This window comes from Penicillium vulpinum, assembly GCF_028829585.1.
Source record: "Penicillium vulpinum strain IBT 29486 chromosome Unknown utg000002l_segment0_segment0, whole genome shotgun sequence".
Taxonomy (NCBI): domain Eukaryota; kingdom Fungi; phylum Ascomycota; class Eurotiomycetes; order Eurotiales; family Aspergillaceae; genus Penicillium; species Penicillium vulpinum.
The window spans coordinates 4,169,939-4,185,328 of NW_026643242.1; the positions used below are offsets into that span (position 1 = coordinate 4,169,939).

Sequence of the window (15,390 nt, forward strand, 5' to 3'; positions counted from 1 at the left end):
CACAGTCAAAAGAATTTACCAAGAAGGCGCGACAGCAGCAATCCCCTTTGCGAGTCTCTGAATCTGGACAGAGTAGTACGTCTACCAAAAAGTCAGCAAAACCACTCAATCAACCCTGCCAAGAAAGAGAAAAAGAGAAAGAAAACTTACACTCTCAGCCCCAGCCCCAATAAGATTCAACGGCAAGAACCTCGTGTACCACGGCACAGGCACCTTATTCAACAACAACCGCGCCTCCTCATCCGCAACACTCTCATCAAGCAACAAAAGCGGGAACCTCGGATCAATAGCTGCAGGCCTCCCAATCCCAACAAGATCACAAGCATTATCCCTAATAGCCGCCTCAGCGCCAGCACGCGTACGGAACCCACCAGTTAACATAAGCACAAGCTCAGGATGACGCTGGCGCACCTCCTTTGAGAACTCGAGGAAGAAGGCCTCGCGTGCTGCGGTGCGTGAGGATTTCGGCGCTGCGTCTGCATTCACTTTGCCGTAGCCCATCATCTTTGGGTCTTCGTAGGACCCGCCGGAGATTTCCATGAAGTCGATACCGGCTTCGGCGATGAGTGCGATTTGCGTCATTGTTTCTTCGAAGGTTGCTGAGCTGTGGTCGGCGGAGTTTAGCTTTATGCCGATTGCGAAGGTTGACGGTACAACTGCGCGTGTTTGGGAGAGGATTTCTAGGAGGAAGCGCGCGCGCTTTTCGGGGGTGCCGCCGTACGCATCTGTGCGGAGGTTTGTCTGGGGTTAGTGTTAGTATAAGTGTTGGTAGTTTTTATAGTGAACCCGAGGATGTCATACCTTTCCGCTGAGGAACTGATCTAAAACGAACCATACCCATCAGCACAATAATTATCTCACCAATCTCCCTTCCTTTCTCTGTCGGAAAAACATACCAATCAAATACCCATGTGCTCCATGCAGCTCAATTCCCGAAAAACCCGCATCAGCCATCAGCCTCGCAGTATCAACAAACTGCCCAATAACCCTCTCAACATCCTGAGTCGTCATTTCCTTGGGTTCACTCCAAACCAAACACCCAACCAGTCTCTGGAAGTAGCTATCCCCAACCTTGACGCGCACAGCGCTGGGCGCAAGGGTCTGGGCGAAGATGCCGCGGTGGCCTGCGACGCGGAAGGACTGTCGGCCTGGGTGGCAGATCTGGGCTATGGTTGGCGTGCCATGTTTTTGGCATGTGTCGGCGTATTTCTTCCATTGGGCGACTAGGGCGCTGTTTGTTTTGCTGTCTTTGTATTCATTGTGCAGGGCTGGGTCGTAGGGGCTGCCTAGGTGGTTTACGTCGACTTGGACGTTTCCTAGGAAGTGTTAGGGTTGGTTTTGAAACTAGAGCTTGGAGGATTGTATATGAAAATGGGGGATTTGTAGTTGGAGTTCTTGAGGGAATTTGGGGTATATTCGGGGTACATGGATAAAAATTAGGGTTTGAGGATTTCGCATTCGCCATGTAAGTCTCAACCTCAATATAGCAATAGATCTTACCTGTAAGAATACTTCCCCATCCGCCATCTGCCCATTGCTCATAGGCATCAGCCAGGGTGGTTGTGGGCTGGTTGGTTTTGGCTATCATCTCAGCCATTGCGGCCTAGGAGTGCGTTAGTCCCATTTGTGCATAGCCATTAGCCCGTTAGGTGTGAACGATATATGCGAATCTTCATACCTTGCTCAGCCTATTCGGCAAAACAAGTCCACATGGCAGCTTGACCGGATCTGCGAGGGGAGATGGCATGGTGTATATGCAGCTTCGTATGCGATTAATATATACAGTGTAAAGTATATGTACACAGTGTGATGCAATTGGCGATATGGATGTAATGTCCAACAGATGTAACTGTTAATGATCTTAGTCTTAATTCCATTCATAAATTAAAGTGTAGACGAACCTCTATACAGAATCTAAACAAGAAAAACTGCAAAGAACAGGTGCCTTAAGATTAAGAATAATATACAGGTCTATAATATACAAAATTTGCTTTCAACCCCTGGGGCCTTAGTCATTTCGCGGAGAGATTGATCTCCCGGTATACTGTGGAGTCTTAGTGTTCCTTAAAAAAATGTGGATTTGGAGAAGCTCGGAGAGTTGGATTCATCCGTCAGAATTTTCACATGTAGTTAGTCTAGGAATTCTGATTATTTGATCACTATATTTGTTACTTAAAATGGAAGAGCTTGCGATATCTAATGGTAAGACTTTTTTTGTTCATCAATAATCGAAACCCGATTTTACGATAATATGTAGGAGAATAGTATATAGTATGTAATTGATTTAGATTTGTTCATTCATGTAGCAAGATGCTCTAACTATCCCCAAAATGCAAAGACCCTCGAAATGCGAGGCAAAATCCAAAGAAAAGAAGTGCTGGGTATTCAATCAGGGAAAAAAGTTCGTGTCCAACCCGAAAATAGGTAGAGAAGGAAAAAAAAGACCAGAAGATGCGCTCGAAACCAAAAAGGGGGAAATATCAAAAGTCAAAAGTGACATGCGAGTCCATCACGCAGTGATCCTAAGCGCCAGCGGATTAGAACAAACGCTTTTTTTTTTTCTGCAAAACGCAGTATTCACAGCCAAGCCGACAAGACAAGAAAGAAAGATCAAATCTTACAATTTGGCATTCTTCTCCTCAGTCGGGGAACCATTAACCGTCATAGGAGGCGAGACTGTTCCCAGACTGGAGAGGAGGTGACCGACCTCGCGCTCCAGAGCGCGGACCTCAGTGTGAGGATCATACATGCGGGACTTGATCCAGTTATCAAGCTCAAGATCACTCATAGAGCGCAGAGCAATCTCACGATCCACCTTGTCCTCCTGAGCAGCGCGCATCACCTTGCGGGTGACGACGACGCTGACCTCGCGGATGCGGGTGATGTCGGGGTAGATCAAGCCACGCTCGAGTTCCTCGCCGTTAAGGGCAGAAGAGAGGGCGTCGCCGGAGGCGTAGATCATGCTGTCTGTGACGCGGACGGCCTTGGACAGTATGCTGCCGAGGCCGATACCGGGGAAGACGTACATGTTGTTTCCCTGGCCGGGGTAGTAAGTACGGGTTTCGCCAGCGGCGTTGGTGAAGGTGCAGTTGGGGAAGGGGGAGCCGGAGGCGAAGAGACAGCGGCCGTCCGTGTTCTTGATGGCAGTCTCGAAGTCGCACTCTGACTTGGATGAGGGGTTGGAGAGGGGAAAGATGAGAGGCGCGGTGTTCCAGTCGGCCATCTTGCGCAAGATCTCTGGGGTGAAGACGCCGCCCATGGTGGAGAGACCCATCAGGATGGAGGGCTTGACGTAGTCGACGACCTCCTCGAGGGTCTTGTACTGCTCGGCGTTGTTGTCGCGGCGGGCGAAGTAGACCTTGTGGTCGGCGAGTTTGTCGCCGCGGTCAGCGGTGACGAGACCCTTGGTGTCGACGAGGTAGAAGCAGTTGCGGGCTTCATCCTCGGTCATGCCTTCGCGCATGAAGAACTCGACGATCTGGCGGGCGACGCCGACACCGGCGCTGCCAGCACCAAAGAAGACAGCGCGGTGGTCCTTGCAGGGCAGACCGGAGCGCTTGACAGCGTTGATGACACCGCCGAGGATGACAGCGCCAGTACCCTGGATGTCATCGTTGAAGCAGGTGTAGTGATCACGGTAACGCTCCAGAGCAGGGAAGGGATTCTTGAAATCCTCGAATTGGATAACGATACTAGAGAATTGTTAGTCGCAATTGCGATAGGGGTGGATCACCCGAAAAGACATGTGAGAATGAGTCACTTACCCAGGCCAGCGCTCGGTAAGAGCACCCATCAGCTCGTCCAAGAACTCCCGCTCTTCCTCGGGGGAGATCTTCTCGCGACGGCTACCCATGTACAGCGGGTCTTCCCGGAGGGCCTTGTTATTAGTGCCCAGATCGAGAGTCAGAGGCAGAGTTGCCTCGGGACGAATACCCGCACAGGCGGTATACAGCGCCAACTTGCCGATGGGGATACCCATTCCGTTGATGCCCAGATCACCTAGCCCGAGGATACGGGAGCCATCGGTGATACATGTGATCTCGACATTAGACTCGGGCCAATTGGAGATGACCGAAGCTAGATTACCGCGATCTTCCCAGCTCAGGTACATGCCTAAAATGGGGGGTTAGCGTCTCCGGTTCTAATTCGTGTGCGGAGAAAAGTGCCAATTGTGGAGACAATGGCAATTTGACTGCGGAGAAAAAGATGATCTGAGTCATTCACAGCTACGTACCTTCAGGCTGTTGGTAGATCTCGGACCACCGTTGGCAGGCCTCGCCCACAACTGGGGTATAGATCAGGGGGGTCATTTCCTACAGGGATGGTTAATTTTGGGGTTCCTCAGGATTCATCCAATCATATGCCTCAGAACCCAACGTACCCTGAGGTGGTCTGTCACGAGACGGTAGAATAGGTGGACATTGTTCTTGCGGAGAGTGCTGAGGTATAGGAATTTGTCGATAGGAGTGTTCTTCAGACCCAGCTGGGCTAGGCATCGGGTCTTTTGTGTTTCGTAACCCTCGGCGCGAGGAGGGGTGAGGCCGTAAGTGCGCAGGTACTTGCGAATGTATGCAGGGTTGGCGGTATCATAGTTGGCGTCACTAATATTGCCACTTCATTAGTTGAATGCTCTTGCGACAGCGTTGGTGAGGTTTGACTTACGCAGGCGAGGCGTGGTTGAGATGAGAAGCTGGGCTAGCATGCACCGGCCGGCTTTGTTGAGAAGGTAGTGTAGGGTATCGAGCCATTGTGATAGACTGAGAAGACTTGTTGGAGGTAGAGGTGGAATGATAGAAAGAATAAAAAGATCTGGAAGCAGATGCGAGTCTGTTTTTATGTACACGAGACAACATACTAAATTTCCCCTGGGGCATTGAGGACATTCCGACAGGAGTTGACCAGATAATTAACCGGGACCTCGTGTAAGGCGACATTCAGTAAAAAAAAAAAAAAGAGTCATGATTTTGAAGTCGGGAAGAGTCGGACGATTAGGAGGGTCATGACCCATGTGGATTCGTTTTCGGTGTTGACAGCGAACCGTTGTGCATGAAAGTCCTTTCTGGAATCTGGATCCCTCCAAAAGCTTTTTTTTTTTAATTTCTTTTTTTTTTGTTCGGGAAGTAGATCCAGCAAGGGAGCTCCAGCATCACTGTGTGGATACTCCGACAAATGCGGAGATGCAGTCAAATCATTGAAATATGGAATTGAATTGAGACATATAATTTGCATGAAATTGCATATACAATTGCATATGGAATTGCATATGGAATTACAGAATTACTGGATGTTTGCGGGATTAATTCCAAGCAGGGAGTTCTTTGTGTACATATTGAAGCGAGGGGATGTGATATTAAAAAAAAGTTGGTAGGTTCGGAGTTTCAAATACAAAATCTATAATTTACACGGTAGACCTCGAACTGGGTGTCCACTCAGGTGATGGCTGGGTGATGACTAGTGATGATAACTACCAAGTAGAATGGTGAATAATGAAATACTGTAATCTGATTGGTTCAAAAAGCCGGGGAGAGAAACGCCATGAAGTTTACACTAATCTGCTTTAGCTCTATAGACCCACTCAAATCCACAGCTACGAGCTTCCAGAGCCGCAGATAGTGCCGAAGTGGAGTTGAATACCCTAATTAATTGTCTATTCGGTGTTTCATTTTTTTTATTTATTTAATTATTTTTTATCTTCAAAAAAACAAGGCTTCTGGAAAGAGAATAGAATAACAATACTTGATAGAACTGGAGATGAAGCAACGGGGATTGCCGTAAAATGTCATATGTTACAACATGTTATACTACTCCGTACAACATGTTATGTATGTACTATAAGAAATTGCTATCAGGGAACACTTCCGATCGGAAGCTCTTCGGTGAGACTTTTCGGGTCTTTGTTTCGAGTCCGCCGCGTTGATGATATTCGGCCTTTGTGAATGGCTCTCGGTCGCCGACAGGGGACTTTTGATTACCTATGTTATCCAGCACGGTTGCGTTATTTTTTTTTTTGCCCCCTTCAATTCTTTCAAATTATCAGGTCTGGAACTTCCAGATTCGTCGGACATGAAAGCATTCGGAATCTAGGGATTCTCATATTCCGATTGGACCCCTTGTCCGGGTAAGCTTGTAAGGCATCTATTAATAATTCTCATTCCTTATACTCTGCTCTACTGCGTACATATTTTGAATATCTCCGAAGTCGTCAGGGCTTTTCCCTGCAGTTCCTGGGCTTTTGGAAAGACTTGGCTATTCTGGCGTAACTATAGAATGTGAGTGACCTCATATACCTCATACCGCATTGGATATATCATTCTCAATTACGGAGTACTTCATACATGAGGCATATATGTACATTTTTGCTTTTTGTCTCCTTTTTTCCCGCAGATCCGGCTCTCCTTGCCAGTACGCAATTTTAAATATGTAGGAAGTAAACATCAAAAGTTGATCTAATTGGAACTACCATAGTTACATCAAGCTATAACTATATTATAACTATCTATGGCCCGGCTAAATCCATAGCTTTCCCCAGATACTCCAGGGGGTCATATTCGTTACATAATAGCTTCAGTTACTTCAATTGCCTTTGAACTTCATACCTCTTATTTTTTTATTGAGAATCATATTCAAAAAAAAAAAAACATTCTGACTTGAATCTACTTAAATACAAATATGTAGCACTTAAGAACAAACATTTTACGTTACACTGTACGAGTGGTGTGTCGTCATGTGCCTAAAACAGGTTCCCGAGCCTGACTCCTCCCTAGAACTTCAACCTTCACCTGCAAAGTAAGCATTTAGCTTCATCTCCAACCATTACTATCTCACGCGACCCAGGGCCTATTCAATATGCCCTCCGAGACGGAACCCCTCCTCCCTCGATACGAGGATGACACCTCCCGTCAGCGACGACTCCACCAAAAGCTACATAGCTACCAAATGATTCGCGCCATCTCCGACGGATATATGCCAACAACTGAACAAACCATCGCCAACCTCCGTACCCTCCTCGCCTCTGACGTCCTCAACCTGCGTAATCAGGACATCGGCAGTGTCGGCCGCCAGCTAGTGCGGGATAGTCGACTGTGGATCCAGGTCTTCATCGAATTTCTGCAACAGAAAAACAGCCAAGACCAGCTCCAGGAGTTTCTGTGGCGCCTGGCCCGTTCACGCGTCGAGGTGGACACCCAGAGGGTTTCCAGACAGGCCGCCCACGTGAAGGCGCGGGCAGATACGAAAGCTGGTGGGTCGCCTGTTTCCACCGCTGCAACTCCCCAGGTTCCGGGCTTGGCACGCGAGAATAACAAAATGATGATCGTTCACTAATCCCTGCGCGTAGCATATGATAGTTTTCGCACGGTCGGGGGCCTACTTCTGACTAATGCTGACTTCCGTCTTTTCGTCGATGATATCGTTACCGTTGGCCGCCAGATCTTCGCTGATACCGCGGAATCTCTCGCTGAGTCTTCCAAACGGGTGGCGGAACAAGTGAAACCTTCCGAGGAAGAGGAACAGGCGCTACAGGGTGCTGGTGCTGATGAGGGGCACGAATTATCAAAGGCCGAGGTGCAGGAGGGGGTTGCACATGTCGCGGGTGTAGCCGGCGAAGGGATCGCTCAGACGAGTCGTGATGCTGTACAGAGTGCTAAGGAGCATTTGTCAGGCCGAGAGAGGGACACCTTGCTGTTCCGGCTGAAGCAGGCGGTTCAAAAGCTTCGGGAGAGGACGGACTACTCTGACTCGGTGGCGACACTTGCTCAATTAGTATCGCGCTATGCTAGGATCTATGCCGATGTAGCAGAGGATACTGCCTCGGCTGCCCAAGAAGACATGGAAGTTAATGCTGACCTCAAGCGGGCGGTCGACGAATTCTGGATTCTTGTGCGGTCATTCGGGGACGCAGAAGAGTGGGACCGGCTTCAAGAAAAGTTCCACAATGTCTTGCGCCATGCGAACAAAGATCCTGAGTTTGATAATCTACTCGGAGAGATCGGTACTTCGTTGCAGGACATGCTCACCAACCCCGAGTTCTTCGATTCGGCCCCGCAGAAGCTCGATGAACTCAAACAACAGTCCGATAAAGTAGGCTCAGATACGAGCCTACGAAAGGATATGGATGATTTCCTAGCACAGACTAAACGCACACTTAGAACCGTGCCAGAAGACCCAGCCGTCTACAAGCTAGTCAATGCCACTAAGAAGGTCTACAAGGGCGCCTGGGGTGCCTACAACGACAAGAAGACCAGCCTCCCAGCAGACTTAGTGAACGTCTTCCTCCCAGTGCTCCTCCGAACAATCCAATACATCCCACTCCCGCGGCTAGAAATCTCCGCCCCAGAAATGGACCTCCTCCTCGAGAATTTAATTCTCGAACCCGGGCACACCGTAAACTTCTCCTCCTTCCTCCCCTACCGCATGCACATCCTCACGCGCAATGACATCGACGTGGTGAAAACCCACTCGAAGCGCACAGAAACACTTATGAAAACAGCCTTCACAGTCACTGTTCAAGGCCTCAACATCAGCGCCGAGGACTTCGGCTACTGGTTCCGTACCCACACAGGCTTCTTCCATCTGCGCGACGAAGGCATAGCCAGCTTCTACCTCGACCGCCGCGGTATCGACATCTCCCTAGACATCGAAGTCGGCCGCGGCAAGCTAGAGCAGATCTTCTCTCTGCGCGGCGTCCGCGTCTGCATCCACAAACTTGACTACACAATCAAGCGTAGCAAGTGGCGCTTCCTACTATGGCTGACCAAGCCTTTCCTAAAACATCTCGTGCGCCGCGTGCTAGAGAAAAAAATCGCAGAGGAGATTGTTGCCGCGACGTTCGCGCTAAATCGCGAGCTAGTCTTCGCCCGTGAACGGCTACGTGCGGCGCGCATCGCTAACCCACAGGACCTGGCGACTTTCGTGCGGGCTGTCCTCGCCCGTCTTAAACCCGCGGACTCAGATGTCGAGACTCGGATTGGTCTTGAACCGCTCGATAGGGGCGTCTTTAAGGGTGTTTATGCTCCTGGTAGTATTGTCAAGACTTGGCATGAGGAGGCTACGCGTGCGCAGGAGGCTATTGAGGATGGGGATGAGACGCGTGGGCTTGGGCCTACGTGGCATAATGATATCTTTAATGTTGCTGGGCGTCATTGATTGCATTTTTTATTTGGTTTGGGAGTTTGAGGGATACTCTACTTGGCTAGCAGCGTGCTTTATGATTTCATGATCGATCCGAACATATGTACCACTTGTGTCAGCCTTTTGATGGCTTTTTCTTTGTGTTTTAATGAACTCTAGGCTGTTTTTGATAATGGTTTACCGAAATGAAGAGCCCCAATGACGCTGTAGAGGTGGTACTATCTACCGCGTTAGAGACAAATCTCTTTTTGGAATTGCCCTTCAGCAAGATTCCCACTCCTTCCTATTATACTACGGCGATGTTTGATGTTTGCTGTTTTCAGGCAGTGTCTGTCAGGCCTCTGCCCCATATTCTGAAGCTTGTTCTTTATCTCCATGAAGCTATATAGGGATAGTTGGGTGGCAGTGAATGCTCTGCATTTTTGAAAATATCCCATCCACTCCTTTTCCACACATAGGTACTCCTTGTATCACTTCCAACTGGACTGAGACTTCAGTAGTCCATTGTATCAGCTCACTACTTTACTCCACAGAGCCTCAAGGACGTTCCAAGGTTCCCATCTACCGCCAAGCCAGATCTGATCCCACCATAGCTGAGTACCTATCATGTCTAATCACAAGGAAGTATCCATGTACCTGAAAGTCCCGAGGTCAATCATCGGTTTGATAAATATGAGCTGATAATATAGTAGACCACAATACAGCGAGTGGAAGATAATTCCACCGTTCAGATCCGCATTGAAGACCTTGAATACTCAATCGATGTAACTAAAATGCCCTATTTTAATTCATTTCTCGGGTTCCAGCGTTCATCCAGTCAATATTCATCCCAGGTGCTCACACAAGACCCAATCCCCTTTTTCAATGTAATCAACGAAGGAATCAAAACGGGCTTTCGCCACTTCTTCCGCCTCATGCCAGCGCAGATCAATGACTATCGCATTCTTTGCAAAACACTCGAATTCCTCTGTATCGATGTCATATCTGAACATGATATCCGCTCTATCATGGCAGATCTCAAGTGTCGCAATACCTATTGGGATAGGCAGATAGTCAAGCCCTTGGCACAAGACTCAGCTTTTCGTCTTTTATACGTATTTCTTCTAGGTGACTTCCAGTCTGATATTCTGTATAGTAATAGGGCGTTCAATGTCGCTCTATTTGTTGTCTCTCATCGGAAAATCTTCCACCACAGAATGAGGAAAATGGTTCGGGAGGCGTATGAGGAGAGGTTTAATGCATCGGTCAAACAGTTACGTGAGCTTGATAAGTGGGCTTTCCACCCTGACCCACTTAGATATTCAGAGGAAATTTTGACGACTGAGTCAGAAGATCTAGATTTTGATTTTAATTATTATTCGGATCGGTCGTGAGTGGTTACGGGCGGTGGTCTGGCTATTGTGTACACCTCGGTACTCGGCATCAGAGAATCGGCACAACATAGTTTCATGTACGGAGTACGAGAACTAAAATTGATGATATAAAGTCTCTGATGTTTCTGCCGAGTAAAGTGCAATGTGGATACATAATGTAGAGATGTATCACTTGGGTCCACGTCTTTTCTGAAATATTTCATTGATACTATATATCTATGGAATTGAACGACACATCAAACAGACAATGTAACCACACCAAGCTACATCTCATAAATAGAACCTCTCTAATGATATTCTCCGATCATAAATACCAATGCTAAATTAAAGTCTACTCTTTTACTGTACATTAGTTACTCATTGTTTATTACTTATCTCCCAATTCGTGCTCATACTTCCACGTGACCCGGCTGAACATTGTTCCTCTTTTAGGCCACCTAATGTAGATCTAGCACAATGAAGCCGCGGAGCCACCAACACCTCCGATCTCTAATTCTTTACTCTCTGGCATAAAGCTCACCGGAGTAGAATACCTGCGCTACGAGCGATTGCATACCACATGTCGAATAATTAAACATCACAACAAATCCACCAAAACCCTAGCTCGTCGAAGCTACAGCTTCTACATACTTCGGTCAACAAAAGCACAAAAGCTCCACATCCCACCCCGAGCGCACGAGCAGCTGCTCGCGCAGCTCCACGCCGCTGAAAATGCAATTATTACGACTTCTAGTCGCGGTAGCCGTGGTGCTATTCTCCGTTGTTGTTATCGCCGCCGAGGATTACTACAAGGTTCTTGGACTCGCCAAGTCCGCATCGGAGAGAGACATCAAGCGCGCGTACAGGACACTAAGCAAGAAATATCACCCCGACAAGAACCCGTGAGTGCAGCTCCTACCCTCTTCTATTTCTGCATGCTTTCATTTCTCAACTGTGACTCCGCACATGGTACACATTACACCCACACAACGCAACTGCTAACCCACCTCGCAGCGGCGATGATACGGCCCGCGAGAAATTCGTCGAAATAGCAGACGCCTATGATGTGCTCTCGACCAGCACACTGCGCAAAGTATACGACCAATACGGACACGACGGTGTAGAGCAGCACCGCAAAGGCGGATCAGCTGGAGGCGGCCACGATCCCTTCGATATTTTCTCGCGATTCTTCGGCGGGGGTGGACACTCCGGCCGCGCACCTGGACACCGTCGCGGACCGGACATGGAAGTGCGGGCGGCGCTGCCACTGCGCGATTTCTACAATGGACGCGAGATCAACTTCCTCGTTGAGAAGCAGCAGATTTGCGATTCTTGCGAGGGCACCGGATCTAAGGATCGCCATGTTGTTACTTGTGATCGGTGCGGTGGACGTGGTATGGTTCTTCAGAAACATATGCTTGCGCCGGGCATGTTCCAGCAGGTGCAGATGCAGTGTGATAAGTGTCATGGACAGGGGAAGAAGATTAAGAATCCTTGTCCTGTTTGTTCGGGCAGCCGGGTTGTTAGGAATCAGGTTGAGACTAGTGCTACCATTGAGCGTGGAATGGGCAAGGGGACTAGACTTGTTTTCGAGAATGAGGCTGATGAGAGCCCCGACTGGATTGCCGGAGATTTGATTGTTATTTTGGATGAGAAGGCGCCTGAGCTTGGTGCTTCGGAGGAGGAGAGGACAGATGGGACTTTCTTCCGACGGAAGGGGAAGGATCTTTTCTGGAAGGAGACCCTTTCGCTGCGCGAGGCGTGGATGGGTGGCTGGAGTCGCAATCTTACGCATCTCGATGGACATGTTGTTCGTCTTGGACGTGGACGTGGTGAGGTCGTGCAGCCGTTGGCTGTTGAGACTGTTGCCGGGGAGGGCATGCCGCATTACTCTGAGGGTCATTTACATGATCACCATGATGAGAATGATGAAGCGGGCAATCTGTTTGTTGAATATACTGTTGTACTGCCTGATCAGATGGAGAGCGGGATGGAGAAGGACTTCCATGCTCTTTGGGAGAAGTGGCGCAAGAAGATTGGAGTTGATTTGGCGAAGGATTCTGGGCGACCGGTTGTCTCTCCGCCGGCGGAGGATAAGGATGAGTTGTGATTACTTTTCCAAGCCTTTTTTACATTTGATTCCCCCTTTTTTTTTTTCCCATGGTCATTGTATATTGATTACATCTGTTGATTTGCGTGCATTTTTAAGACTATGGGCTGGATTAGATTAGACCCTTGACTTGTATTGAAATGTTGAATATAATATACAATATTCATGGCTTGTATCCCGAGGTCTGCTTTCCTCGATTGAGAGATAGATATAGAATTAGAGGCTGTCTAATTGGCCCATGAGAAATTGCGTTTGAACTTGATTTATATGACTCAAATGCAAATCAAAGCCCAGTTCAAGCGACTTTAGCCGACACGTGTGGCTGATCAGAATACTACTATGTATAATGCCAGATGCAGATCCAGATCGCCGATCTGAAAGATCTGCCCGGCAGGGAATCCTATGTCCGATGCATAAAATTTCAGATTCAGACGCTACGCAAAGCTGTTTAGCGAGGCATACACCTCACATGAGGGATTTTGTGGCGCAGGAGGTAAACAAAGAAAGATAGAGCAGGGCATATGGCGCGTAGATCTATGGCGATGGTCTAACTGGAATAGGCTTTCCGAAGGCAGGGGTAGGGGTTGGATGCTGTGGCAAATGAACTCGGTTTACCTACTACTACACACATAACACCCTAACACAATTCCTTGACCGTTCTTTTAGGTTCAGGTTTATGTTCATGTTCATGTTCAATGTGAGATATCAATGTATCAGGTGTTCGATTGAAGGTTCAGCTAGGGGGTGCTTTCTCCATGTACTCCGTACAAACAACTCTATAGGCATCCACCCACTTCGCGGGTATTGGCGCTAGTTGGGTTTTGTAGATCGGGGCTGTTCCGATCTATTGCAATCGGACTTGCTTTATTATATCGAAGGGTTTTGTTTACTATGTATGCTGTGGGCTTCGTTTTATATCCCATGTAATGTTGTTTTGTTGATATCTTCAAGAGATATTGAAATAAAGACATATGGATAAAGACATATAGTAGAAAGAAACATTGTTCTCTCACGATATACTGGATCCTAGATCCCTGAGTGAATATCCATATATCCCTACTAGGTTGTGCCCACTCCTTGGATACACCCCAAGCGGGCCTGGGGTAGAAATATAGTGCAATCATTCTGTCACAGTTTCACCCGTTAAGTCAAAGTTGAAATGATTGGATTTCTTCGTAAACTATGTTGTATGTACATCCTGAATTAGGAAGCAAATACCCCTAAAAATCAGACACAAACCCGGAGATTCCAACCGATGCCCAATGCAATATGGGCAAGCATGGACAAAGCCACTACACGTCGCGTGAACTACTCAAGGATATACAGGACTTGCCGATGATGTAGATCAGAGTACAATGTACAATTCGCACCATTTGATAGGGCCATCTGGCCGGGAAATGATTTCCCTGAATCGTAGCGTATCCCAAACCGCAGTTCTAGCGTATGCCGGGCGTCGCATGTTTAAGCCGCTGCACTGTCCATGATTTTGGGAAACGCCACCTAGATTGAAAAACAAGCCAGTGTATACGGTCCACGTTAAGGAGGCCGGGCTTAGATGCAGCTATAAACAGACTTTGGGGATGGGCCAAGGGCACGCGGAGCTGGAATCCAGGTCGGACAGAGTTGGGTTGCTTTCCGGAGGGGCGATAGTGTCATAGCGCCATCGAAGATTTGAGGTGGCGTATATGAAGTACGAGCTGCTATTTGTTGGAAAAAGGATTTGTCAATTGCGCCGTCATATAGATCCATGTACGTGGTAGCGCCTTTCGTGGCGTGTAGGGTGCGTGGTGCATCAAAGAAAGCTACGGGGATTGCTTTGATAGCGGCATTTGTGGAGCTGCTAAAATATGAAAGCGCCCTTAGGCACGATGCTGGATGTTGTCTCTTTCCTTAACCGGTAAAGCCCCAGAGAGATCAAACAGATAGATCGGTTATTGCGGATTACGGTGTGAAACTGAGGCGGTTTTTATGATTTAATAGTATCACCATTGAATGGGTTTACTATGTGATGCTTCAATTGTTTAGTCTAATATTTCCACAATTTTCAAGGGTATGTATTTCTAGCAGGGTTGTGCTATACTGAAAGTAAATATGATTCATCAACTTATACCCATCTTGCTTTTTCAGTAACGAATAACCGTACAGCTTTTTGCATGGATGAACCTGCTTCACTATAACAATGAATTTTACATAAGTTAGAAGTCCATATTACCCCGGAGTGGATCTTCTGCAGAAATCTAGGAAAATAAGACGGTTGTTATGATTCAAACAGTATTCTACGGAAGTTTCTAGGGCAAACAGACGAATGGGAAGTTGGATTATTGGAGTCGTAGTAACCAATCAGCAGTGCATATTCTAACATTTGAGCGCAAAAGAAATTTAAAAGGCCGAATTTGACAGCGATCGACAAACGTTGGGCTGCAGGTTCTAGCAACGGCAATGCATCCCCCCGCAGGCCTGGCGTCTCGGAAATGATAGCCTTGCATCCGACCTGTTGGTTCGGTATTTTGTATAGTTTTGTATAACGTTTTGATATATGTCGCCATCTACATCTAGAAATATCAATATACCCCCATTATTACTAGCATTATAGCATATGAAACCCCCATGATATTCGAAAATTCCTGATTTTTTGATTTGACAACGAGTCCAGAGGTCCACTCAGAAGATTATTACCTGAACCGTGTGAATACACCATAACTTTCAAATGACCACGTGTAGGCCAATCATTCCTGCAGATTGTATAGATTTACTGTTCACTGTTGAAAGTACGTACCAACTACCTACAGGAATAACAAC

At 47.6% G+C, this 15,390-nt stretch overlaps 4 protein-coding genes across 4 annotated transcripts; 2 read left to right on the plus strand and 2 right to left on the minus strand.

The window, feature by feature from the left end:
* Positions 1 to 15: 15 nt before the first annotated feature.
* N7479_004599 (NADH:flavin oxidoreductase/NADH oxidase family protein) lies at positions 16 to 1,747 on the minus strand (the record flags this gene model as incomplete). Its single annotated transcript, XM_057252296.1, has 6 exons — positions 16 to 81; positions 151 to 741; positions 802 to 821; positions 897 to 1,316; positions 1,501 to 1,603; positions 1,679 to 1,747. The coding sequence occupies 6 exons, from the start codon at positions 1,745 to 1,747 to the stop codon at positions 16 to 18; spliced, it is 1,269 nt and encodes a 422-aa protein (XP_057111621.1).
* An 870-nt stretch (positions 1,748 to 2,617) lies between these two features.
* Positions 2,618 to 4,883, minus strand: N7479_004600 (Malic oxidoreductase; the record flags this gene model as incomplete). The annotated part of the gene is made up of 5 exons (XM_057252297.1): positions 2,618 to 3,692; positions 3,765 to 4,113; positions 4,235 to 4,313; positions 4,382 to 4,601; positions 4,663 to 4,883. The coding sequence occupies 5 exons, from the start codon at positions 4,881 to 4,883 to the stop codon at positions 2,618 to 2,620; spliced, it is 1,944 nt and encodes a 647-aa protein (XP_057111622.1).
* Positions 4,884 to 6,846: 1,963 nt separating this feature from the next.
* On the plus strand, positions 6,847 to 9,144 carry N7479_004601 (uncharacterized protein; the record flags this gene model as incomplete). Its single annotated transcript, XM_057252298.1, has 2 exons — positions 6,847 to 7,240; positions 7,337 to 9,144. The coding sequence occupies 2 exons, from the start codon at positions 6,847 to 6,849 to the stop codon at positions 9,142 to 9,144; spliced, it is 2,202 nt and encodes a 733-aa protein (XP_057111623.1).
* A 2,069-nt stretch (positions 9,145 to 11,213) lies between these two features.
* Positions 11,214 to 12,591, plus strand: N7479_004602 (uncharacterized protein; the record flags this gene model as incomplete). The annotated part of the gene is made up of 2 exons (XM_057252299.1): positions 11,214 to 11,383; positions 11,496 to 12,591. The coding sequence occupies 2 exons, from the start codon at positions 11,214 to 11,216 to the stop codon at positions 12,589 to 12,591; spliced, it is 1,266 nt and encodes a 421-aa protein (XP_057111624.1).
* Positions 12,592 to 15,390: the final 2,799 nt, after the last annotated feature.